Below are 27,724 nucleotides of genomic sequence, written 5' to 3'. Positions count from 1 at the left end.
CCCCCCAGAGAGTACACATCTGATATATCTCTATTCTATATATACTAAATATACTAAATATAATATATATATATATATATATATCCAGTACATCGGAGTATATTCTGATATAGTAGATATTCCCCATCCATCCACCCATCTATCTGTCTATACATCCATCCATCCTTTTGACTTGACCTCTGGGCCAACGATGTGACCTTTCAGGGTTCACTGCTACACACACTCTTCACCATCACCATCACTGACCTCCACAGGTCGCCCCCCTCGTCTTCTGTCACAGTACTGCAGGAACATTTGCAGTACCGTTATTGGGTGTGGACGACGCTGGTATGTCCCTCGAAAAAAAAGAAAAAAAAAGAGAAATGGACCTTTACTTCAACTTGGTATTTAAATGCCAGAGTTTCGGGCCCAAACAATATCATTCCTGTGAATCTGGTCCCCGTCATGTCTGTTTAACTGACACTTGTTGAAAGTCTTCATAACACATGGGACGATAAAACCAACGAGAGACAGAGCAGGAAAACAAACCGTTTTTTTTTTTTTTAACGAAACATTCATTGAGAAGACAGAGAGGGGGAAAAAAAAAAGAAAAAAAAAAGCAGGCTCTGCATCGCGTGAGCTGCAGGCAGTGACACCACAGTGTGTTTTGAGCTGCTAATACTTTCCCAAATCGGAGATATCACTCTAACTCCGGAGACATCCTGAAGCTATTGCAGAGGAATTTATGTGGTCTCGCTCATAAATCAGACCTCAGCTGCAGGGAGAACAAGAGCAGAGGACCGGTCGGCAGCGTGACATGCAGAGGAGCTGCTGTGGAAATACGTCCCAACTCAGATGTTCTTTCCGAGCTGCTGCTTTCGCATCAATTATACATGTTGTCTTTTTGTGTCGCAAAAAAAAAACAAAAAACAAAACAAAACAGGAGGGAACCTCGTTTATGTATGTAAATATTTGGTCGGTGATTTTCGGTGAAAGAGTTACGAATCGTGGTCAGACTGAACTAAACCACCACAAATGCTGCCGGCCACAGGTCATTCCCATTTGTGTCAAAGTCGGGGGTCGAGGGCCGAATGTGGCCCGCCAAGTCATTTTGTATGGTCCAGTGGGAGCAGCATGTAGAGTTTTTAACCTGGTGAATGCAAGTTTTTTGTATGGTCCAGTGGGAGCAGCATGTAGCGTTTTTAACCTGGTGAAGTTTTTTTAACCATCTGTTATCTATCCATCCATCCATCCATCCATCCATCTGTCCATCCATCCATCTATTTATCCATCCATCCATCTATCTATCTGTCCATCCATCCATCCATCCATCATCCATCCATCCATCCATCCATCCATCATCTATCTGTCCATCCATCCATCATCTATCTATCCATCCATCTATTTATCCATCCATCATCCATCCATCCATCATCTATCTATCCATCCATCTATTTATCCATCCATCCATCCATCATCCATCCATCCATCCATCCATCCATCATCTATCTGTCCATCCATCCATCATCTATCTATCCATCCATCTATTTATCCATCCATCATCCATCCATCCATCATCTATCTATCCATCCATCCATCCATCTATCTATCTATCTATCTGTCCATCCATCCGTTATCTATCCATCCATCCATCCATCCATCCATCATCTATCTGTCCATCCATCCATCATCTATCTATCCATCCATCTATTTATCCATCCATCCATCCATCCATCCATCTATTTATCCATCCATCCATCTATCTATCTGTCCATCCATCCATCCATCCATCCATCCTTCCCTCCATCCATCCATCCATCCATCCATCCATCTATTTATCCATCCATCCATCCATCCATCCATCTACGGAGAAATATCAAATATGTTGGATGTGGGCTGTGGTCCAGTGGTGCTGCCCACACGCCTCAGCTGTACTCAGCTGAGCTTTACGAGCTGCTAAGGCCGATCGCTGGTTTGCTGACGTTCATTAGCATCAAAGGCGATAATCGCAAAGGGTGTTCCTGAAGCGTGTCAGGAAATTTAGTTTCACGTTGAGCACACATGAGAATTTTGGCTGGAGCCTCCAGACTGTCGCAGTGTCAACACTTGGCTGAGTCCTACGGCGTTCAGGTCTATATATATATATTTTACATCAGGGCTTCACGTGTCAACATTAAACTCGGCAGATACTGTACGTGTATTTGGGTCTGTTTGCTTCCATCTCCATTTTTATAACGAATATCACATGTACATAATCATCATCGTGCCTTTTATCCGCCTCCTAGATAAAGTAACGTAAATACCCACAAATCCAATTACCCGACGGCCGAGTGACCACGTTACCGAGTATTTACATAAAAGTACTTAGCCTGCGGTGCTCTCTGTAAAAAAAAACCAAAACGTTTCCACATTTGTCTTTTGCTTTAGCATCGGAGCGATGCGTATTGTCGTAGTGTTTTAGCTAGCTTGTTTCATCAATCCATCACCGTCAGGGCTAGGGCTCTGTATTGGCAAGAATCTGGCGATACGATACGTATCACGATATCGCAATACTATATATATTGCAATATATTGCGATACTATAGGCACGATGATATATTGGAGGTTTCTTAAGCAATTTAACTGTAGGAAATCTATCAGCGGAGTGAGCGCACAATGCTGTTACACGCTCAACGTCAGGTGACTAGAATTGGAATATGATAATTATTAACGACCAATCACGAATAACCATCCAACGCCCAATTTTTTTTTTTTTTGGAATCCGCTTCAAAGAGAAGAGGGCTACACGAAAGGTTCGTTGTGTCAAGTGCGTGACCTTGGATAGCTTTAAATTAACAATTCTACTCGGATGCACTGCTAGATGTGAGCAAACGATTAAATCAGCCACATTTAAATACCGTCACAGTAATTGCTGCGTTACATTCTCAAACAAGTGAAACTTGGAGATAATATTGACATTTGTGTAAACGGCGCTTTGATGTGACGGCTAATTCAATGCCTCTGGGATGTATCCACTGTTTGCCTGCAACACTGGTGCCTTATTTTCCTGCAGCCCTGGCTCGGGATGTTAGGAGGAAGATAATCAGATCGTAAAAAAAAAAAGAGATGCGCCAAGAAGTCAGTGCCCACACCCTTTCGACCCCCCCCACCCACATATTGAAACACTATTGAGAACTTGATGACATATTATTATTAGATTTTTATCTACACTGTTATGAGTTGCTGCCACCTAGTGGCTGTTGGCATGTTATCATTCAAGCATTACAGCAGTGGTACACTTATACCCAGCATGCCATATTCCCTTGGAAGCCCCTCATGGCCCTTCTTGCACCTCACCGCGGCCCCCTCGGGGGTCCCCGCCCCACTATTTGAGAAGTACTGGAATAAGCGAACTCAACAGTAAAATCGCCCTGACTGCGTGAGACAAGATTGTCAGTTGGAACATTAAAAAAAAAAAAAGCTGCAGTTTAATATTATGGTTAATGAGAAATTGTCTTTTAAACACTACTAAATGTGAGGCAGGCTTTTATTCTGAAAGGCCGGAGGGAGCAGAAACGGCGGACGTACCGTTGCTCTAAATTACCTGCATCACAGATTGCACCTGAACGGAGAGACAAGATCTCACACTCGCTGTGCGCAAGCGTACAGTACACGCTTCGGGGCGCGCACACACACACAACGGACACACACACAAGCTCACCTCTGACGCCGGGACGTTGACTGACACCTTAATGGCTCTCATGCATAAAGCATGGCCCTGGCGGTGTCTATCACTGGATCCCGCACATCTCTGGACACATTAACCACCTCACACTCATTTAATTACACATTGGTGGGCACCGTGCCTGCTCCTGTGTGTGTGTCTGTGTGTGTGTGTGTGTGTGTGTGTGTACCCATCCATAAAGGGTGTCGTTTCATCAGTTGACAAAAAGTCCTCGCTATTTCACTGGCTGAAAAACAGTTAAAAATGCAGCGACATATACATGTTGTCACACGTACGTTACAGAATCATATGCTTTATTATATAGATGTGTCAAACTCAAGGCCCGGGGACCAAATATGGCCCGCTAAAATCATTTTTTACGGCCCGCGGGAGCTTAAAAAAAGTCCATGCAGCAGAGTTTTTTAACCTGATAAATTAAAAGTTTTTTTTTATATAATGAACCACATTTATAACTTTTAATAAAAAAAAGTTAATTATAACTATTAATAAATTGCAAAAAAAAAATTATTAAATGTTATGGAGGAGTAACATCTATACAGTCTTCCATTTACAATTTGGCTGATTTGGCGCCCCCCCTTGGTGAAATATAGATCTTATCATGATTGTTATTGTTGTACTTTTACGTTTGCGGTCAAAGTATTGTTGCGTTCCTTCATGCTCAGTGTTTGCAGTTGCACTCATTTTACCTTCGCCCACAAACACGGGTAAAAGAAAGTCACCGAAAAACGAAACAACTCGCAGAACTTGCAAAACACCTCCTTCTCAGTCCTAACGGTTAGCGTTTGTTCATCATCGCGTGCTACGGCAGCATTAGTGTAGTTTCCCGCCCATATGGATTCAGCCCCAGGAACCATCTGCCCATTATTATTTGCCTCAATGAGCCGAAACGGCACCATAATCTTTTTAACAGATTACCTTCTTGTTATTGAGAGGCAGCGCGCGTGAAAAAAAAAAAAAAAAAAAAAGGAATGGTGAAAACGACTTCTTATAAACAAAAAAAAGGTGTGGCTCTTTTCCAGGACACCTATTCATTGTTCTGTTTACACTGACCACAAAACAAGTGACGGTTAGTCATGATAGGCCAACAGGGAGGAAAATGTGAGAGGAGATAATCTCAGGCTTGCCGCGCTTCTCTCTCTCTCTCTCTCTCTCTCCCTGTTATTTGAAATAATGCCAAGTGACACTCGTTGGCACGCAACGTGCGGTTGAGTTCATTGTTACCTCTGCTTTTCCTCTCTCTGTCTGTCTGCGCTTCTCGCCCCCTCGATCTGGCACAAGATGTAAAGAGGAAAAACCTAATAATTACTCCCTGAGTTGCTTGTTTCCCCCTTTTTTTTCGAGCACTTGTTAGCAGGCAGGTTTTTCTGTAACAACAACAACAACAACAACGCTGCCGTAAACAGTTTACGGACGTCAACGGCGATAACTGCGTGAATCTTATAGTGAGTTTTGTTTTCACCGCAGGTTTTATGCAGTGTTGGACAACCGTGCGAGGAGTTTCCTGTACAGATTGTCGTCTAATCAAGTGGGTCAGACCAGTACGACCATAACATAATTACCTAGAAACAACGATAACGCCATGTTTTTCCCCCCTTTGTTTTCATGGAAAGAAGTGCAGGTTTTTCCTCCCTTTGTTTTCATGCAAAGAAGTGCAGGTATGTTAGTAAATATTCATATTTAATGAAGTATTATTTGAAAAAAAACATCAAGAATATGAAGTATTTGTGCATCTTTTCATCTTTTTAAAATTCAACAAGCGGCCCGGATTTAACCCTTCAGTGGCCCATTTTGGCCCACGGGCCGTATCTTTGACACCACTGGTTCAAATGATTTCTTCTGATTGGAAACTTGAAAATTGTATAGTTTTCCAACTAATGATATACCAGGTACTGTGACGAGTACTATAGCACAGTACAGGCTACAGATATTCCCACCGGTTTTAAAAGACGGAGGAAGGAGAAAATAGAAACAGAGGGCAGTGTATCTGCAGTTAAGCACAGCGAATTAAAAAAAAATAAAAAAAATTTGTATTTAGTTATGTAATTAAATTCTAAAATAATATCTTTGTAGTCTTATCTTTGATAAAGTATTTAACCCATGATTTCCCTTTTAAAAAAAAAAGAAAAAAACGAGATCATTTCCTTAGTCAAATAAAATGTAGCTTTAAACTCGACGCCTTTGTTTGTTTATCAAACATGGGAGTTTTTTTTTTTTTTTTGTTTTTTTTTTTAAAGTCAAATTTTTCCCCCGATTAAACCCCGGCATCCTGAGGATGGGCTTCACACGAACCGGCGCATCGAGTCGTTTTTATTTATATTCAGCCTTTTGAAACCCAGTCTGCACGTGAAAACAGAGGACAAATATAGCCGGCATGTGTGTGTTATTGTGGCCAGGTGGGGGTTCCTGAATGCAACTTTTATTAACCGTCCGCTCCTCGAGAGAGAGCAACAAGCTGCGGCTATTCTCATCAGAGCAAGAATTCAAGGAAAAGTTATTTATGGCGCTGCCGTGCAAAACCGGCGCGCATTCTTCACACGGGCTGACGCTAATGTTTTTGACAGCTCCAAAGTGGATCTCCGAGGTGAACAGTAAACACGTTCCTTTATTAGGTCGTCCTTCAGTTTTACAGGAGTTGTTTTTTTTTTTTAACTGTTTACCTTGGTTGGACGTCGAAGTCCGTACCCTAAATCCAACCCCCTCCCCCCACCCGAAATAGACTGCAGGCCAAGGCTAATGTTTGGTCGGCAAAAGAAGACAGATCCCTGGCAACGGCAAGTAAGAAAAAAAAAAAACCGTAAACGTCTTGTTGTATGTAATTGGAAAATACACTATTGCATTCATTTGGGTACAGTGAAATAGTAAGTAAGCTGTCCTGCATAACTGGCTCGTGTCACGCAACACATGCCTGACTGCTGCCTCTGTGTGTGTGTGTGTGTGCAGTGAGAGTAAAAGTCTAGGGTTGGTTCTTTTTTTTTTTTTTTTTTTTTTTTAGCTCTTGTATCCTGTATTCTTTTTTTAAATGATTATTATTGCATGCGTAAATAAAGCTCCAGCTTTTCCTGCTTTCCTTTTTTTTTTTTTTTTTTACCAGACAATAAACATTTCCCAGAAAACACAGAACACGTGCTGCGCATGCGATCGCGTCGCCCGTTCGTAGACGACCCCCTAATTACTTCAATGCGACGATGCTACGGTATCGGTGCCTGGCACCGGGCGGTCGTCGGGCATGTTGCCGTACGGGACTGCTCCGCCCGAGGGCGTCGCGTGGGGAGACGTCTACCCGTGTACGACGTGGTGACGAGCGCGACTGCCTGCCAACCAAAACAGAGAAGTGGAAACAATCGAGTTTACACGCGGACCTTCGTTCTGTGGCCCCCCCCCCCCCTCCTCCTTCCCTCCTTTTGCTTAATCATAATATCACTTCCCCGTCTCTTCAGTATTGAAACCGGGAAAGCCAGGGCTTTGTTTATGTTCTGTTCAGTGTTTTTTCCTGAGTCTCACATGTCCCGTGGACATGCAAAAAAAAAAAAAAAAAACTCACTCCACCAAGGTTTTTTCCCCTGAAAGATGAGTATTCCTAATTTCCCAGTCCGTCAAATGTAATTGATGTAGAAGTTGTTTTTCGTACCAGGATATTAAAAAAAAAAAAAAAATCTGGACTCATACACCTGGAAATTAAATCCTGATTATGACCAGTAAAACGAAAACATTCTCATCCGAAGCGCTAATGGTGAGGTTATGACTCGCGATCCTGTAAGGTTTGCGCAGGCGGGGTGAGGGGAGTTTAAAAAAAAAAAAAAAAAAAAAAGCTAAACTAAAATCCTCGTTTAAGGAGCGTCTCGCATATTTCTGCTTTTTAAAAACACGAGATGAATTTTTTTTTTTTTTTAATTCAACAAGCGGGCCGGATTTAACCCTTAAGTGCCCGAATTTGGCCCACGGGCCGTATGTTTGACACCGCTGGTCTAAACTATTTCTTCTGATTGGAAACTTGAAAATTGTATAGTTTTCCAACTAGTGATATCCCAGGTACTGTGATGAGTACTATAGCACAGTACAGGCTACAGATATTCCTACCTGTTGGTGGAGGAAGGAGAAAATAGAAACAGAGGGCAGGGTATCTGCAGTTAAGCACAGCCAATTAAAAAAAAAAAAAATTAAAAAAAATATCTTTGTAGTCTTATCTTTAAAAAACTATTTAACCCATGATTTCCCTTTTTTAAAAAAAAGAAAAACCCAGATAATAATTTCCATAGTCAAATAAAAAAAAAAAACCCCAAAAAACAAAAACTAAAATCCTCGTTTAAGGAGCGTCTCTCTTTTTTAAAAAAACACGAGACAAAGACTTTGCCTGACTTTGGACCAGGCCAGGGCTGGACGTCTTCTTGATCTGCAGCATAATGAGGTATTAGCTTCCATTACAGCGCAGGCTTAACCTTTTTTGCGCAGCACCATTGAGCTCCTGCCAGCCGTCATCAATATTTAACAGCTGTTGCTATTATGAAATTCTTTATGGGCTATTGTGGCTCGCCGGCTTGCACGCAAGGCCTTGGCGGTCGGCCAGCAGCCTGTCAAGAGGAAGGGGGGGAGGATTGACAGACGGCTCGCTCGCGTGACAACCAGCCCTTGATCAGCCAGCCTCTCTCTCTCTCTCTCTCTCTCTGTGTGTGTGTGTTGCCCGCTCCACTGTGGATTTCCTGTGCCTGTGGAGGAGAGAGAGGAAAAGGAGAAGAAGAAGGCAAACGCTGAGGGAAGAGGGCGGGAATAGGCAAAGGAGGTGGCTGGGAGCCAACCCGACCTCAAACACACACACACACACACACATAGACTTGTTCATCTATTCTTACTGGGACTTTTTTTTTTTTTTTTTTTGCATTATTATTTACTATTTAATTCTTTCTAACCAAAAAGGTTAACCCGAGCTAACCAGAGAAACAGGGTTGTGTTTCGGTAGAAAAGGGTTGTTCTACATGTGGAGCGCGGGTCCTAAGAAGACCAGCAACAATGCCAGGAATGGTCCTGACTATGTAAGAAATACAAGTTCACACACACACACACACACAGAATTTCCTCTACTCACGCAAGCCTTGTGGGAGAGGCGGGGAGGGGAGGGAGGGAGGGAGGGAGGGGACGGAGAAGAGCTGAGCTGAGCTGTGTTTGCATACAGGTCTACAGCATTCCTCCAAAAAAAAAAAAAAAAAAGCAGACAGGCACAGAGAGGACAAGCTGCCAAAAGATGGCAGTCAAGTGAACCCCATGTAACGTGGATAGAAAATATCTGTATTGAATCTATATATGTATAATATACAATGTATGTTTACATGTATATATACAATAATAAAGTAAAGCATAATGCTTATACATTATGCTTTACATATATATACATTATACGTCATATATACATTATACATTACATACATACATTATACTTACATTATACTTATACATGCTTTAATATGTATACTAATAATAATACTTTTAATACAATAGTAAAGCATAATGCTATACATAAAATACATGTATAGATATATATACATTGTATATATATACAGATATAGATCTATATATATATAGCTATACTAAACATTTTACTAAACATTCCAAATACATATTATAGTATATTGATAGCCTTGTAGACCAGTGTTTCGCAAACTTTCGCAAAAGTCACAAACTTTCATTTGTGACATTATTCGTAAACTTCTGGGAAACACGATGTCACTACGACCCCCCAAAAAAAAATTCTTGCGACCCACCTGAGGGCCGCGACCCAGTTTTTGGGAAACAATGTTGTAGTCTATGGCTTTTACACATACCTTTCCAGCTCCGTGTGTGTGTGTGTGTGTGTGTGTGTTCAAGAGCAGCAGCCATGTTTGCTCATTTACCCGTACCTTATTTCCTGTCACTCTGTTAAGAGCACTAGCTCTAGTACTTGCTGTAGTACTCTTCCGTTCGGGATGCATGCTATACCTGTATTATACCCCGGTACTCGCGCATCGTAAAAACGGTTGGAGTCGTGTGACAATCCTCAGGGGCGATGTCATGCCGAGACATCGTGCGATCTAATGCCCCTAATGCACAACAACGTCCCATTGAAATATTCATCCCCCGCGTCAGCCGTCATTTTGTGAGACATTTCTTTGTGTTTTAGGTCCATTATGTCCACATTATAAGTCCGTCAGTGACACTATGAGTCCACTGAGGATTCAATGAACCGACCCCCTCCCCCCCGTCCCCCACCCCAACCCTCACCACTCTCTTCCTTGTAGAAGACTGTATTCCTGCTTTTCGTGCGTCGTCTTCTTTGCTACATGCTAACATTTTAGCACGTAGCTCCCTCCCTCTCCTGTCATTGCGGCGAATGGGTCCACGGTATAAGCTTCGGTGAATTGGCTTCCACGAGAAAACAATAACAAGCAAACGAAATACATAGGCTGAAGATGACACCTGATTGGCTAAGTTGGCTAAGTCTTCAAGAAATGAAAAAAAAAAAAAATTTTTATTTATTTTTTGGAAACTTTATACCAATAGTTTCACCTCAGAATTGTTATAATCTTGTTACGTAATCCCAAATTTATTTAAAGTTTTTAATTAATTTTCTAGTAAATTCTTCAGTAAAACTCTGACTACAGTGTGTAGCTTCACAGACGCCACTTGTCTCCCTTGTCTTCCTGTCTGTTTCTGCTCCTTAAACGCATCGCGTTAATCCCGTGTCGTCACTCATCCAAGGTGTTCACCGACCCAGATGACACGCTGTAATTGCGCATACCGATGTAGTAATATCCACTGGGTGGTCGGAAAACATACGTTGTGTGTACTCAGTGGAAGTGGAAAGAAGTACAGACCAAAGAAGACCGACTCTTTGAGCCCCACCCTTGGCAGCTTCTCCATCCCCTCGCGGTACTTTTCACAAATTACTTAAAACTCTGTCGTCTCGGAGAACCGTAAACGCCACACCATTACCCACTGTTTTCCTTGAAAGACCAGGGGGGAGGGGGGTGGGGGGGGGGGGTAAAGAGGCTAGGAAAAGCAAACCCCAAGACATAAGTGGTGATGAATAAAGGCGGTATTGTTGGCAGAGGAAGCGGCGGTGTCGATAATTAATCATCCTGTGTGTTTGTCTTTCCTGGCGCTGCATCCTCTCCAAAAAAGTGCCGTAAGAGCGAAAAAACAAAAATACACCAGGTGACGAGGGAAGAAACTAACGCGACTTATTAGATTCATTTCCTCCCGCCACGCTTTCCAGCGGCTGGACGGTTTTCGGTGACGGAAAGGAATAATTTGCTGCGTTGGTATTTGTTTGCACCAAAAGAGGCCGATGACAAAATACTTGAAAACGACCTGTCAGCGTTTTTTTTTTCTTTTTTTTTCTTTTTTTTTTTTTTTGCCGTGTTCCCCTCGCGTGGCGCCCCCAAGGGCCCGCGGGCCCTGGGGGGGGGTTGAATGAAATGATTAAGTGTGATTTTTGACAGATTAAATGCACGGTCCAAACGGGGGGCGAATAAGCGCATTAGCGTAGCGTGCCGCGGCGTGGAGTTAAGAGTGACGCAGGCTCCCCCTAACGTCACGAAATCGGCAATCAACGGCCCGCGATGGCGAAATCTGAACAAAGAACGGTCGCAGGAGGAGGAGGAGGAGGAGGAGGAGGCTCAAATGAGGGGTGGATGGGTTGGGGAGGGAGGTCGTGGGGGCGGGGGAGGTCAGAAGACGGTGGAAGGTTGAAGGGGGAGGAACTGAAGCCGTAATGGGGTTAGTTGGTGGAGGTGGGGTCTGTACGTGGCAAGATCGCAAGATTCATACATACATACATACGTATTTAAATTTTTTTTTTTTCATAATGAGGCTTCGGTGTGTGTGTGTGTGTGTGTGTGTGCGTTGCGTGACTAATCTGCTCCTGCTACAATGAGTGATGGAGCGAAGGGCTGATCTCTTGGAGTGAGCCACATGCCCCCTGACAGCACACCCATACGAGAAACACGCAAACAGGCCTCGAACACGCAACATACACATCACCACTGCACATGTGACACTTCTGCACGCCACGGTCTTATAGGCTAATTGCGTGCGTTACACACCATCCCCCCCCCTCCCCCCCCCCGGTACGCGGCGGTTGCGTAGGCCTCTCCTCTTCGACGCGGGAGTGGCGCGGCCGTCGATTTTCGGGCGGTTTCTTTTTTTTCTGTTTGAGATTTTAGTTCAGGTTCAGGCGTGTCGTTTGGGAGAGAAACACAAGTGAAGACGGGAAATTATTGATTGTGTAGATGTGAACGATTGAGTTCACTGTTGTACTTGATCGAAAAATTTTTTGTTGTCTTCTCTGTATTTTTTCACCCTCGGTGATCGGCCATCGATCGCTGATGTCCAGTTAGCCCTCAGTTAGTGAACCTGGTGAACTGTCCGTGGACCCGTATCGTGTGAGAGCAATCCCGTAAAGCGGAGAAATCCTGCACTGTTTGGTCTTGTTAGACAGACCCGCCGCACAGACTAATACCTGGAATTAGCGCAGTGTTAAGGGAGACTGATACAGGCTAATGTGTCGGCCACATGTGAGAGCGCAGGCCCCGAAACTGACACTCGGCCACATGTGAGAGCGCAGGCCCCGGACCTTTGGTAGAAACTGACACCTCGTTCTCTAGTCATCCTGAGCTGTACAGACACCGGCTGTATTTTTTTAAAAATTTAAAAAAAAATTCCATTTGCTGCAATATAACATTATTATTATTTTCATTTGATATATTTCACTATATATTTTTTTTCTGTTTTTTTTTTTTTCCCTTTCAAATAGCAAGCCATGAAAAGACTCCCCGGAAACACGTCATCAACTCGGCGCCCTCCAACCCCGAACCCAGGAAAGAGAGCGCTGCGCTGGGCACCGCCGTCAATGAGAGCAGCCTCCTCCTGGAAGTAAGAAACCATATGGTCGTTGTGTGTACTGCAGGTTATTTGTTATGTGTGTGTGTGTGTGTGTGCCCTCCGCCCTCTACCCCGACCTCCTTTGTGAAGACGTGGTGTTGCGTGACATAGGGGTGAGACAGTAGTGACAGAGCTGATGGAGGAGGTGTGTGTGTGTGTGTGCGTGCGGGCCTTTGTGTTTGAGTGCGTGGATTGTGTGTGAAAGTGAGCAAACGAGAGTGAGAAGAACACACCAGGCCCGTCAGCGGCAATCAGCGCACGTGAGATCTGTGTTTTCTCACTTGACCTCCGACCTTTGGAAAGGCTGCGACCACCGGATAGTGACGTGTGCACATGTTCGTCCTGATTTGCAAAAGCGGAGAAGAAGGGCGTTCGTTTGTCCTGACGGACGCTAACGCACATGCATCTTGACGCGCCAAAGAACGTATTGTTGTTTAAATTCCTCGAGACGCCAGTGCTGTCAAACATAGGGCTCGCGGGCCAAAACTGGCCCGCTCGGGTGCTCCATCCGGCCCGCTTGATACATTTTGGAAATATAAAATATATATATATATTATATTTATATACATAATAAAAAATGCATATAAAAATATACATAAACACTTTATTTTTTGTAAAATTCGATTTCATTAAATAATAATAATAATAATAAATAGTGTACTCTTCAATATTTTACATGGTATAAAAATAGCAAATTTTTTAAAAATTTTTAAACAACAAAGAAACAAAATCTGGTCTCACTAATGATGATTTAATGGACCAAATAAAATAAAATATCACTCCATTTATCCCATGCACAGGACGCGAGTGTCAGAAATCTGCTGTGTTCATCACCGGCGCTTTAATCCGATACAGACGTATGGACGGTATGGAGACCAAAGCGCACCCAGACGTATGGACGGTATGGAGACCAAAGTGCACCCCCGCCCCGGCCCCCTCTCAGCTCCCGCCCGGTTCCCTTCATGCCTCTGAAACCCATGAACATATATTTTATTTTGGGGCCTGCGTGCAAAGTGCCTGTTAGGATTTTGTAAATCAAAGCTTATAGTCTCCCTTGGGTGGTTTTAGGAGCCGGGGCCTTGGTTGCAGTTGCAGATATGCAAGTGGAGCTGGCCAGCAGCAGGTGCCTGTTTCCATTACCTAAAGGCTTCAGTATGTGGGGAACTGCAGGGAAATGGTGAATGGAGAAAACATGCAGGAACGGCGTGGAGCGCACGTTGGTTCCCACCGTCCTTTTGGAAGGAACGTTACTTCCACAGATCGTGCGTACGTGAAAGTGTCACGACTCGTCAGCAGCGGTGAAAAGCACCGATATGAGTCACGCTCGTTTTCCACCGAGGTGTGCAGGAACGTGTTTAGAGTTTTATTTCATGTCAGGTCAGTGATCCCGACTGGGTCCGAGAAAATAAAAGCGTCTGACGCTGAATGCGTTACAGGTAAAAAAACCTGTGGGTTTTTTTTGGAACGTGAAGAGGTTGAAACGCTTGAATGATCATAATCATCATCTGTTCTCTGTCGCTGAGCTGTATAAATGCTTGGGCCCCATATGGATGTGAGGGCGTCACATGGACTACGGTAGTCGGATAATCAGGGCCAGAGCTGCGGAATGCTGTTAACACGGTGAACGGCTGCGCTGCTGAAATACTTCCGACGTGACTCAACGTTTCTGAAATGTTGCCTGGGAAACCTGAAGTAAAAGCAAAAGCTCGGGGGCCAGACATGAGTAACAAACATGTTCAATATGGACTCAAATGTGTTAAGTCAACATTTCACTTGAGCTGTGACAGGCCTATAAACATCGTCTGGTTCCTCTTTTTCCACTTCCATTTCTTTCTCCTGCGCTCCTTTGGTTGTTGTTTTTTTTCTCGTCTTCTTCTTATTCATCGTTTTGTTCCCCTTCTCTTCTGGCCTTTCCTTTTCTTCCTCTTTTTCGGTTTCCTTTCTCACCACTTCTCGACGAGAGCGTAACGCGGCGGTTCTCAAACAGACAAAATTCTTCTCACCACTTCTCGACGAGAGCGTAATGCGGCGGTTCTCAAACTGACAACATTCTTTAAAAAAAAATTAAATTTTTTTTTGTTGAGCTAACACCCTTATTAAATAGTAAATTATAATAAAATATGATATATATATATCTATGATAAGTAATACATTTATAATACAGTTGTGACATCAACACGCCACCAGCAGGGGGCCGCCCCACACTTTGAGAAACACTCTAATGACATCCTTTCTCGTGTTTCGACACCTCTCACCTTTCATCATCTTTTCACTCAATCATTATGTGCAGGGAATGTCAATTGCGACAGCAGTGATGTCCGTCTCTGTCAGGTCGCCCTCTGCTGCCCTGTCGCGGCGTTACACCGAGGCACGTCCGGGTTCATTGCGCTCCACGAAGTCACGTCAACGCATCGTGTGCACCTTGAGCGGGGCATTACAGTAATCGCCGAGGCAATTAGATCACTGCTGCGAGAGTGAGGGGGGGAAGGGGGGGCGGAGGGGAAAACAGCCGAGCATGAGTGTACATTTTAAAGGCCACGGGGTTTTTACGTTATGGCTAAGAACACTCACTCACTCACTCACTCACTCACGGGCACGCTCGCCAGGGAAGACCTGCACAGTCTCGCGGTAAAGCGGAGGTGACAGACTCTGGCAGCCGGCGTCACGCGAGTCCAGTGACCTTGCAGTTGTCACGCAATTGCAGCCGTGCGCGCAGACACAAAGAACCACCCCCCCCCCCCCCCCGACCGTCCTCTGCTCTTCCTGACCTAGCGTCCGTCCGTCCCTCCTCGTGCGTCCCAGCAGCCTTCATGTGTTTATTTAAAGTTTTCTTTTTAATCATCACCCGTCTGCGTAAGCAGCGCTGGACGAACACGTTATTTCCTCCAGTGTGTTGTGTTTGTAGTTTCTCTGCTTTTGATCACTGTGTTCAGTGTCACAAATCAAAAGCACTTCACCAGTCGCACAGACCCAATTATCAAAGTTTCCAAATGGTTATAAAATACAAGTTTAAAGAGAGGATCAGATCGGTCCGTAAGTCATCTTTTAACTGCATTAAAAAACAACAAAAAAACAAACCAGAAACAACCCATGGGTGCTGTATAAATTCTACTCTCTCTGAAAAACTCAGTAAAAACTCTGCAGGAATCTGGAAGTTTTCTTTGGATCGCTACGTTTCACCGCCATCTGCCTTTCATTCCTCCTCCCAGTTCCATATGATTATGTCTTCAGTCTTAATCGTTGTTTGCTGCTCGGAAAAAAAAGACTCTAGAAACAAAGACTTAATGCACGCTTTGCCGTCGAAGACTCCGGAGGATTCGGTTTAATCGAGTTTGACGGGCGACGATGGCAAACCCCGTCGTGTTTGTCAACAGTTGTGTGTTTGTTAGACTGGTTTATTTTCTGCCTGACCTGCTTTGACTCACACATCTTCTTTCTGTTGCTCTGCTCCTGTGTGTGTGTGTGTGTGTGTGTGTGTGTGTGTAGTCCCTGACAGGCTTCGCCCTGGTGGTGAGCAGCGATGGAATGGTCTTCTACGCCTCCTCCACCATCGTGGATTATCTGGGTTTTCATCAGGTGAGTGAAACCAAATGATTGTTCCATTTATGTATATATATATATAAAAAATCTGTTCATTTAGTTGTGTTGTTTATATCATGGGATTCCAACCCCTGGTCCGGGGACCAGCGCCGGTCCGTAGGTCATGTGGTACCGGACCACAGTGAATAAATTGTACTTCAGTTTTAATAAAATAAAATAAATAAAATTAATGATAAAAAATCCAGTCATATAAAGTCTAAGAGATGTTTTATTTTGAAAATTTAATCCTTCAACGATGGCCCGATATTACCAGTTTGCAGTAACGGCTGATCCTTGGTACAAAAAAGATGGTGGACCGTGAATTTATATCATTCATACAGCTTGAAAGAATTTTACTCTGACCCTGAATCATATAAAATTTGACATAAATTCCAGCCCAAACTCCTTTTTTTAAATTCCACTTCTTTTTTTTAATCTTCGTTTGGCTAACGAATGGCGTAAAAACGCACTTTACATTCATTATAGAGCCATAGAGAGAAAACGGCGGTCGTTTAACCCGCGGACGAACTATCGTGTGTCCGGACACTCGCGTCTTTGTGAAGGTGTTAACCGTCGTAACTCAGTTGGATGGTAGCAGGCCGCCATTAATTATGGAGCTAGCAACACAGTCTGGCCCGTGGCGCAGTACTAAAGTTGGCCCGCGAATTAAGTGCATTTCGGTGTCGAAATGTATCCCTCGCTCGCATGCTAGCCTGACAACCTGAAGCGGTGAAACCACTTAGCTCTCAATCAGACAGCGTCCCTAACCAAGTACCGTGAAATCGACACGAGGAGCAAAACGGTCGTAATGATTCCCTGAGCCAGAACATAGGGACAAAGGAACGTAAACGTTACTACTTGTGGCTTATTCAACAGGTTTTAAGTAGGGATGTCCGATATTAACCTTTTGGCGATATCCGATATGTTGATATTGTGCCTACAGTTAATTTTCGATTCCGATATCAACCGATACCGATATAGGTCTGGTGGTATTTATTTATTTATCTGTAGAAACCACTGTTTTAGGGCATACGATCCCCTCATTATTAAAATAGATTATTTAGATGAGCCACAATGCTGCCATCTAGTGACTCTAACGAGCATATGCAGCCGTTTTTCCCCAAAACTATTTTTAAGGCACACGTCATTTTAATAAAACCCAGGCATTAGGTTATCGGGTTTTCATTATCGGAGGAAAAACCGATAACGATTCCTACAGATTTTACGTAATTACGCTAACATCTGCCGATAATATCGGTCGGCCGATACAGTCACAGTCGCTATAGTAACACTGCAGGTATAATGTTGAGCAGCAAAGTTGCTCCACTGTAGGCGAAGAGGAAGGAAGTGCTCAGGTGATGACGGTGTAACGCAGATCATCCATGACGTCTCGTATTTCTCTGGTTCTAGAAAACAAAGAAATCTCCGCTAAGAATGAGGAAATTCACTTAACGGATCTACGATAAACAACCACAGGGTCGGCGGAGCCTGACGTGTCCTACGTGATACTTCGATAATCCGTTCATAACCGTTTCCTACCTTCTAAAAGCCCGCTAACGCAATTTCACACATTTTTACCCAGAGCATTTAGCCGGAAATATTTTCATTTTTCTTTTCTCTCCAAGAAACAAACCATAAATGCCATCATTTTGAGTTGGGATTTGAAAAAGTACAATCGATCATCATCTGTCATTAAACAATTTTCTGGACTTTCCCAAACGCTTACTCCTCTCCCAGGCCTGGACAACATGTCACATAATTTGTTGGCCACAATTGTAGTCCGAGACACTTTTCCCTAATATACCACAGTAAAAGAGAAGGCCAGAGAGCACTTCACTGAGGAGCACCACAAGAAAGCCTGGGAGAAGAGCAGGAAACCATCGCTGCTCTTTGATCCCGTTCTAACTGAGGCAGTTAAACCTTAGAAGCTCAACGAAAATATCACTTATTTTCCATTTTCTCCTCTCTGTGTGTGTGTGTTTTTGTTTTTTTACGACTTACATAAACAATAGTCACTGGATCCGTCTGCCTGACTGCCGGTAGGGGAACCAAACCGCACGACCAATGGCGTTGGCTGAAAACGGTGGGAACTGATTGTGTTTTCAAAGGCAGGCCATCAAAAACCCTCGCGTGCCACCAGTGTGGAAATTACGGAGAGAGTGCGGAGAGGGGCGAAGGAGGGGGTGGGGGGAAAAGAGAAGAAGGTTAAACATTTTACTCAGGAATCTGTCATGGAATGACAGAAAGCACAGCTAGGCTTGGAAAACAGAGGGGAGTGGGGGGGTGGAGGGGGGCGAGAGAGAGAGTGAGGCATGATGAGAGTGGGCTGGAACCCGACTGCTGTTCGGGAGCCGGTGTCACGCGATGTTTGACAAACACAGCTGCCCTTTCTGGCCTGCAGCTGTCCTTCATCTTTATTACAGTACTGAGTCAATGCTCCGGTCTGTGTGTACGCGCGGGGCCCACGGCGCGCGTGCGCGCTCGTACGTAAGTGTTGGTGCGTTTCTGCGGGGCTCCCAGTGACTTCATGTGAACTGGGAACTCGAGAATCTCAAGGAAGGAAGGAAGGAATCCCGAGTGCGTAAGAGCAGCACTGACAGGCCGCACTGATGGCGCTGTTCGGACTTCAGTGTGCTAAGCGCTAACGCTAAGGCTGTTAGCGTCACGTTCACCGCCGTGCATTTGCCCTGTTTCCCCTTCTAAGGCTGTTAGCGTCACGTTCACCGCATTTGCCCTGTTTCCCCCTCGCAGACTGACGTGATGCACCAGAACGTGTTCGACTACATCCACATCGACGACCGTCAGGAGTTCAGACGCCAGCTTCACTGGGCCATGTGTCCTCCCCAGCACCAGGGGGCGGCGGCGCACCAGGATAACCAGCTACCTGCAGGGAATGGTCAGTTCTTTGACTAAAAAGAAGTTGCCATATTAGCGGCTGTCGTTCCTGGCTTTGAAGGAACGTTCGTTAATTATATTAATTATAAATCTTTCGTGGTTTGTTCGTTAGGAGAGGACTTCGTCGTCAGCAGCCAGTTTCACTCCATGGAGGTGGGCGGAGTTCCTTCAGAGCTCTCCTGCTTTCTGAACCGATGCTTCATAGCCAGAGTACGGTGCCTCTTGGACAGCACCTCTGGGTTCTTGGTGAGTATTTAGCCTCAGTAACGTTTTATTTTCCGTCACAACACTTTAATCACATAATGAAATCAATCACTTTGAATTTTTTGGGTTTTTTTTTTTTTTTTTGCATATTTTTTGACCATTCCATATTATTGATTCCACCATTCGGATTAATCACAAATAAAAACAGGTGCGCAACAGATACCGATCGTACAAGAATGTGTCAATTAATCATGATTAATTGAGATTAATTACCCGTAGCCATCCTGTAATTAAATAAATTGTAATCATTTGACAGCCTTGATCTTTTAATAATAAGCAAGGCCGATTATTCAAAGCTGTAAAAATGTGTTTTTTTTGGACATAGTGGAATTGAATTGAAACACGGTCCCTTCCTCGGGGCGGTTGCTGCAGTTGTCTGTAGCCTCTCAAGGCCGTGATGACACAGCATCCAGAATACAAGTTTGACCTCTGTTATATTGGGGTCAGGAGAGGTCACTGTCACCAAATGCTTCTCTCTTTGCTGTGATGTCGGACGGAAGACGGGAAACTGTAGAAGGCGATTCCCTGACACGTAAACTGGAAGCACTTGTAGCACAGCAGTGAGTGATTACTGCAGAGACGCTTTCCTCATTACTCAATGAAACTACAGGAAGGGCAGATTCTTTTTTTTATGCGCAGTACAAATTAAGCAAACAAGTCAAAGAACGAAACGATGTTTATTCACTTTAAAAGATTTTTTTTTTTAAAAAAACCTCAAAGGCAAACAAATACACCTGAAAACCTCTGCATCCACTGCACAGAACAGCTGCAAATGTTAGCATGTAGCAAACGTGCTAAAGGAATGCGACGTGTGCTGTTGTGGACCACTCTTATTTTCTCCTTCTCCGTCTTCCCAGACGATGCAGTTCCAGGGTCGACTGAAGTTCCTCCACGGTCAGAAGAAGAAGACAGCGTCCGGGGCTTTGCTGCCCCCTCAGCTAGCTCTGTTCTGCATAGCTGTGCCGCTCCTGCTGCCCTCCATCACGGAGATGAAAATGAAGAACATGTTAATGCGGGGAAAGAGCAAGAGTGCGGGAGGAGGCCTCATCTCCGCAATGGAGCATGGGTAGGAAAGGCTGAAGTGATACTGCTAGTGTCAGAGGCCAAGTACACCCTCTGCTGTTCACCTTTTGTTCAACAATGTATGTATGTATATATATATATATATATACATATATACACACATATATATATATATATATATATATGTATATATATACGTATATATACATACATATATACATATATACATATATACATATATATACATATATACATATATATATATACACTGGATATATATATAAAAAATCCTCAAATTAAGATTCATTTAAGTATGCTGATTGGTCCGTCTGCGCCTAATTAATCGTCGAAAAAAAAAAAAATTCTACAATATACCTAAAAATGTAAAGAAACGCCCCTTATTTGACTGTGGCATAAATGATCAAATAAGATAAAGGTACAGTGTATAAAATAAATAATTCAGGCTACTGTGTCAATTACTGTCAAGTATTTTTTTCCTTCATCCAATCATTCGATTCTATATGTTTTTTTTTATTATTATTGTTTATATCAGTGTTCCCCAAACTTTTTCTTCCGGGGAGTCACAAACCTTCGCGACCCAAATCAACAGTAATTATTCATAAACTCCTGGGAAACGATGCGAGACCACCCAAAAAAAACAAAAAACTCTTGCGACCCACCACAGGTCCTCGACCCAGTGTTTGGGAAACAACAGTTTATATGACAGCATCTCACGTCCATTTCAGGTAAATATTCTCAGTATATTGTATATATATTTCAGTGTTTTCAAAGAATTTTTTTTGTTTTTTTTAGTCAGCGGACGTTACGATCCTTAGCAAAAAAACCCACAAATAAACTCAAAGTTGTTTTTTTTTTTTTTTCAGTCAGCTGGCATTACGATCCTTAGCAAAAAAACCACAAATAAATTATCACCCAAAACGTTTCACGAACAAAAAAGGAATATACACCTGTAAATATTCACACCTGTATTTTGAATGTGTTCAAAACAGTATTATGCAATGTTATATATAACCGTAACTCTTAACCTCTGACTGAGTTCAGAACCATTACTGTCAAACCGTGACCAATCCGGTGACAAACAGTTTGTCATTAAGGCTGAATCATGTTTGCTGCTGCGGTTTTCTATCCTGCTCGCTCTTAGCTTGAATATCTGCCCATCACTGATCCTTGGATTCGGATGTGGATGATGTCTGTTCTCAGTTTAAGGATGAGACACATATCGGAATAAATGAGTCATTTTTTTTGGAACAAATCTCTCCTGAACTAACGTGAACCTAACCAAGATATTCTCGTGATGAGTCAGTCGTCAATCAGTTGACAAAATATTTGGTTGGACTATGTTCCTGTGAGCGTGTGTGGGCAGTCCACTGAAATATCGAGACCACGTTTGTCTAAAAATACACAAATTAGAACTTCTTTTCAATTGTGCCGTAAAATAAAAATCTTCCTCTCTCTCTCCCTAACCCCCGCAGTGAGCGAGGGGAACACCTCCGGAGGCACTCTTTCAGTGGAGGAATGGGGGACGTTGCAGATCCTCTCCACCTTTCGTGTCCGACTCCTGGCAACACCCAGCGGGGTCATCAAACTCCCTGGACTCCGCTCTCCAAAGACAACCTCAAGTACCGCCCCGATGGTTACTACAACCAAGAAGAGCCGCTCAACTACTGCAAATCCTCCGTGGCTCCCCAGAAAGGTCTCGGCCCAGGGGTCGGAGCCGGCTGGCCTCTGCGCCCAAGCCCAGGTCCGCTGAGAGGCGGCCAGGGCGTCGGGTATTTTCCCCCTAACCGCTTAAACAAGGCGGGTCAGTACGGGAAGCCGTACCGCCTGTCGCCAGGCTGTCACGGCGGCAGAGGCGCCGAGGTGTTCGTGTCTAAGCTGTACGGGAACGTCCAGATCCCCGCGGACCCCGACAACTACTGCGTGGACCTGGTGAAAAACGAGAACGGCTACGGCGAGTGCTACGATGGGCATCTGATGTCGGAGATGCCCCCGATCAAGGTGGAGCACGACTCGGACTCGGAGAACGGCTGCGACGCCTACGGGCGACCCTGGAATTGCCGCGACCCGGACGCCGTGGACCGGCGCTACGGCCACGAGATGTACGACCACACCTCGGGCGTGCAACTCAAAGCCGAGGCCGATTTCTACGACCCGCAGTACTCGCCCTGTCAGCGCGCCAAAGCGGGCATCAGTCCGCCGTACAACAACGGCACCTATCACAACTACGCGGTGAACAACGGCGGCAATCACGTCGCGCGTCCGCCGAAGTGCGACAAGGACTTAGGGAACAACGACAACGACCAGTTCAGCCCCCAGAGACTCTCGCACTCGGACTCTCTGTGCGGCAACCAGTCCGTCAACCTCATGGACACCAACGTCTACGCGCAGGACCATCACAAGGCCTACATGCACCCCGACTACAGCAAACACGGCACTTACGAGTTCAAAGGTCACGGCCTGATCCACTCCATCAAGAGGGAGCCCATGGACTCCCCGCCGTGGTCCGAGGGCGGCCATGACATGAACCAGTCCATGATGGTTGGTCCGCGGAACATTATCCCATGCGTCATGAACGCAGCGCACAAGTCCACACCTTATATTTATATGCCGTGAAAGGTGAACGGAAGGTCAGCCGAACATTCAAACCCAAAACCGCACACAGAGGCGCGCGAGAACGTCACGTGTGTCTCTTTCAACATCTTGTAATCCGTCGATTCTCATCCATCGGATGCCACCAGCGTTACGAAAACAATCTTTTTTTTTTGGGGGGGCGAGGATTTCCAGGACGTCTACAAACCTCCTCAGTTTGATGAAGAGGTGACAAACAACGCTCAGGATCTTGTATTAGTGTTGTGACAATCAGAATCAATCGACAAATGAAATCCACTTTATGGAGAAGAAGAAAAAAAAAAAAAGACGTTTTTAAAGAATATGTTTTGTAGATGGTTCCGAGCACTTTTGGATTTAGTGACAACGAGACAGATTTTGTCTAGAAAAAACACCGTTGTTGTTTTATGTGTTGTGCTCACCTGACTTTTGTGGGAGGAACAAATACTTAGTCGTGTAAAAGACACTTTTGGGGAAAAAAACAAGAAACAAAAAACGTAAGTAATGGAAAAAAAAAACAAAAAACAAAAAACGTAAGTAATGTCGTCATCTGTTACCGCACATATGCGACGACTCGTGACGAATTCTTCCGTGAGTCAATTAAAGCATCTGCGTACAAAGTTTACAGCACCGCGGCTCGACCCACAGGAGGGAATGAAGATACTTGTTTCTATGCACTTGATTATCCTTATCAAATTTTGGGAAAACATTTAGGAAATATACTTGAAATCTACTGCAGCCCAGTCATTCCATTGTGGGGAAAATTTATATTTTAATTAGAGGTTTTTCAAAAACATGAAACATACACATAAACACAAGGGGGCGCAATTCTGCCTTTGCGTTGTTCAGGTACTGTACATAATTTGCTCCAACGTTCTTATAAAGGAATTAAATGTGTAAAAGAAACACAACGCAATAAACACAATGTGTTTGTTGTTTTTTTTAAAGCAAACAAGCCAAAAAACGTACATCTCCGATCTGTGTTTTGTAGGCGGGCGATGCCCACGTCTGTTGTAAGAAATACAGGGACTACTATGCAAGAAATCTCGACCAATGATTCCCCAACCATTGTGCCGTGAGAGATCATCCGACGTGTCGTGGAAAATGACCCAATTTCACTTAATTGGTCTGAAAACTATTATTTATTTAACGCAAATCATTTGTTTAGATCCATGAGTGCAACAGTGACATGATGGCACCTGGTGGCCATAAAAACCTAACTCAGAGCTGTTGAAGAAAATCATCACCTGTTTCTTTCTTCAATTCCTGTGAGTACATCAGCGTTGTGTTCAACTAAACAGGCCCAGGTTTCACGCAGTGAGCGAATTGCGGTTAAACAGAAACTAAAAGATCGTTTCATTTCATTATGTAAACTTCGTGGGACATTTTTCGTTTGGTGGTGTGTTGTCAGAATTTTCTAATGTGAAAAATATGACTCAAAAAGGGTCGGGAAGCAAACTTTAAATTTCCGCACTCCTCCATGCTGGTTCTTAGAGTACAAATGTGTTTTGTTACTGACTCATTGAAATGGATTTATACCAGAGTTTTTCCCACTGGGCTCAGGTGCAGAGAGACACGGTCAGTGAGGCGTCAACATTAAATTAATGCTGTTGAAAACATCGAACCCGGACGCGTCCGAAAACTCAAGTGACGAAACTAGGTTTCAGCGAAAGGTCCGTTTGGCACGTGTTAGACTGAATTGAAGGAGACTCAAGTGACGAAACTAGGTTTCAGCGGAGGGTCCGTTTGCACGCGTTAGACTGAATAGAAGGAGAAGAATAAAAAAAAAGAAAAAAAAAAGTCTGCTTTTAAAATGTTTCATTTTGTTTATAATTTCTTCAATACGCACAGTGACTCGTCGCTACATCAAGCTTCGGCTGAATGTACAAAGAATATTAATTGATGTCCATTCATGTCAAATCTGACCACGCTGGACAGTTTACAGCTGCAGTTGATCTCCGTGCCGCCCGCCTCGGTGCAAATGCGACACATCTCCTTCCACCCAGACCTTGTTTCCACACTCGTCCTTTTTTTTTTTTTGCACAAATCAATGAAAGCACCAAACTGATTCAGTGTCCGTGACGCTACTGTAGTGGTTTCGTTATTGCACTACTGGGAGTCGTTCAGTTGAAGTTTATTCGACCCAGACAGGTTGTTTGTTTTTTTTTTAAAGTCAACACGCACAGCTGTGCATGGTGTCACTAATTTGAATTTTTTTTTTTCTCTCTCTCTCTCTTCGTGTGTGTTCATTTCAATAAGTGTTGGACTTGTATTTATTGTGAGAGGCAGATGTGTATAATTAAAAAAATAACTACAGTTTTGAAGGCTTTCCCCCCCCTCGGCTTTTTTCCCCCCCCCCCCCCCCACTCTTTTTGATAAATGTCAATATTTGTCTCATGGAGACAGTTGCTGCTGAGGTAGCAAACATCGTGTACATATGCAGTGTCTTCCAGTGTTTCTATGTGTTTTTGTAAATGGGTCTTATCTATTAAAATACGTTTCTTTCTATGAAGAAAACACGCGGCGTTCTTCTTTGTTACCATTAGAAATTCAAATTAAAAATAGCAACTAAATAAGTCCACACCCTGCACTTATTTGTCTCTTCGGTAGCTTATACATTTTTCATATTCAGCAAGTGTGGGTTTTGGCCCTGCAAATTTGTGTCTCAATTAATAAGTAATTCCCAGAACAGACTACAGCGGATCTGCAGCCACGTCGCTTGTATGATTAATGTGCTGTAACGTTAGCGTGACAGGGGCTTCACACGATATCTGGGAAACCAAACACGTCGTCTCTCGCCTCCATGTGGGATGAAGGCTCTCGTGGGCCTGACCGCCTGCAGAGACACGGGCGGAGGGCGGGAGGGCAGGGGAGCGGGGGGGCGGCAGAAGAGACGGCCCTGGACCCTAGATTTAACACAGTCGTTATTTTCAAATTAGTTCATTTGAGCCTTTTTTTGAATTATTAGCTTACGATAGAAACTATTTATATAAGCTCGGATGACGGAACCATGATGTTTTTTTTATTCTAAATTTTTACCGTAAAGTCTAAATGCTCCCTCACTTAAATAATACAATAAAGTGTAGAACAAATGAGCAATTAGATAATAATAAGAAATACTGGACGGGAACAAGAAAATAAACTCAAATGTGAAGATAAATGATAATTATGATCACCAGCTGGTTTTAAATAAAATTACGTACTAAATTTGTTATTTAATCCAATATTAATTACGAGTTACGATAAAAATCAATTTCAAACAAAAATGACAAAAATAAAGCCACGGATGAGGATTTTAATCCACAGAAGCGTTGTAAAAAGTTCAAATTAATTGATTAAAATATATATATATATTAGAATTATGTAAGATAAATAAAAAGCCTATTATTAGTATGCATTGTTAAAACAAAAACAAAAAGAAGCGTTGTAAAAAGTTCAAATTAATTAATTAAAAAATATATATATAATAAATATTACAGATAAATAAAAAGCTTATTATTGTATGCATTGTTAAAACAAAAAGAAGACGTTATTACAGTGTATAATTAGAAGACCAAAGAAACAAAACTAAGAAATAACCAAAACAAATTGATAAAATACAATTAAATATATGTTAGAAAATCTATGTCACCGTAACTGTTGGGCTCAGAGTTACTTTTTGAATCCGTGAAATCCGTTTATAAATACTGCTGCACAGCAGCTGCCGCAGGTCAGGGCCAGTGTTTCAGGTGCAAACAACCATTTATTTCCTTTTTTTTTTTTTTTTTTTTTCCCCAATATTTGTGTAAAGATCCTGCTTCTTCCACTGTTGCAATCCAATAATAATGTATTTAACATAGGAAGGAAGTTGCTAAGACTCTCCCATGGCTGTTTGCTGCAGGTCAACGACCATTGATAAATACTTTTTTACAGCAAGAGGCAATAAAAGGACAGAGGGGCAGAAGGTGTTGACTTCCGTCAAGTTTCCAAACTTTAAATTTGAGAGCTGAAATGCTCATATTTTTCCCGCTTAGTTGGACATAGATTTTGTTTTGCTTCTGCTATCAACTTAACACTAATTTAAAAAAAAAAAAAATTCATCCTGTCTCTCCAGGCTGATGATAACGACCCCTAAACGTTCAATGTTTGTCAGAATGCGTGGTGATATCTTCTGACGGAGGGCGGAAAGGTGGAGAACTGAAACCTGGAAGTTAGGATTAAAAAAAATATATGGTGAAAACAATGAAAGGAGTTCAACCAATCAAGGAAGAGGAGGGACTGCTCAGGGCAAGTGTAGAGTAAGCAAAGTGTTTGATGCTTGTTGACAGCTGTATCTATGAGATGTGTGTGTGTGTGTGTGTACAGACCAAGACCTTTAATCCTACACCATGCAAGTTTGCGTGACCGTTCAGACCCCACTCTTTGCAGCTCCACACCATTTGCCCTAATTGGTCACGCCGATGTACAGAGTGTGTGTCAGTGCGTCGCGCACACACACACACACACACATGCACTAATACACGCTCATACGGGCAGATGCCCTCGTGCACACACACAGACACCACAGTGTCCACTTCTCCTCCCTGCAGATCCACAAGGACAATGAGGAGAATCCTTCAGGGTACATCACGCAGACACGCACATGCATGTAACACAAACGCACACACATTATCATGCGCATATACACACACCCTGCTAAGCATATGTGAGGCAGTCACGCAATCCCCCTGCCCCCCCCGCCCC

General features: G+C 43.5%; 2 protein-coding genes across 3 annotated transcripts in view; both read left to right on the top strand.

The window, feature by feature from the left end:
* Nucleotides 1–23,395, top strand: part of ahrra (aryl-hydrocarbon receptor repressor a) — a 72,129-nt gene extending 48,734 nt beyond the window's left edge. Inside the window, exons 5-10 of the mRNA XM_008307703.3 lie at nt 12,486–12,604; nt 16,100–16,189; nt 18,944–19,088; nt 19,200–19,333; nt 20,209–20,417; nt 21,868–23,395. Coding sequence (XP_008305925.1) covers nt 12,486–12,604; nt 16,100–16,189; nt 18,944–19,088; nt 19,200–19,333; nt 20,209–20,417; nt 21,868–23,008 — 1,838 coding nt within the window. The 3' untranslated portion in view covers nt 23,009–23,395. The remainder of the gene's footprint in view (nt 1–12,485; nt 12,605–16,099; nt 16,190–18,943; nt 19,089–19,199; nt 19,334–20,208; nt 20,418–21,867) is intronic.
* mkxa (mohawk homeobox a) overlaps nt 1–27,724 on the top strand; it is a 1,121,182-nt gene that overhangs the window by 943,793 nt on the left and 149,665 nt on the right. The window lies entirely within an intron of this gene.

This window comes from Cynoglossus semilaevis, chromosome 3, assembly GCF_000523025.1.
Source record: "Cynoglossus semilaevis isolate Cse_v1.0 chromosome 3, Cse_v1.0, whole genome shotgun sequence".
Classification (NCBI taxonomy): Eukaryota; Metazoa; Chordata; class Actinopteri; order Pleuronectiformes; family Cynoglossidae; genus Cynoglossus; species Cynoglossus semilaevis.
The sequence above is the reverse complement of the archived record's forward strand: the minus strand, read 5'-3'. Positions and strand labels throughout refer to the sequence as shown.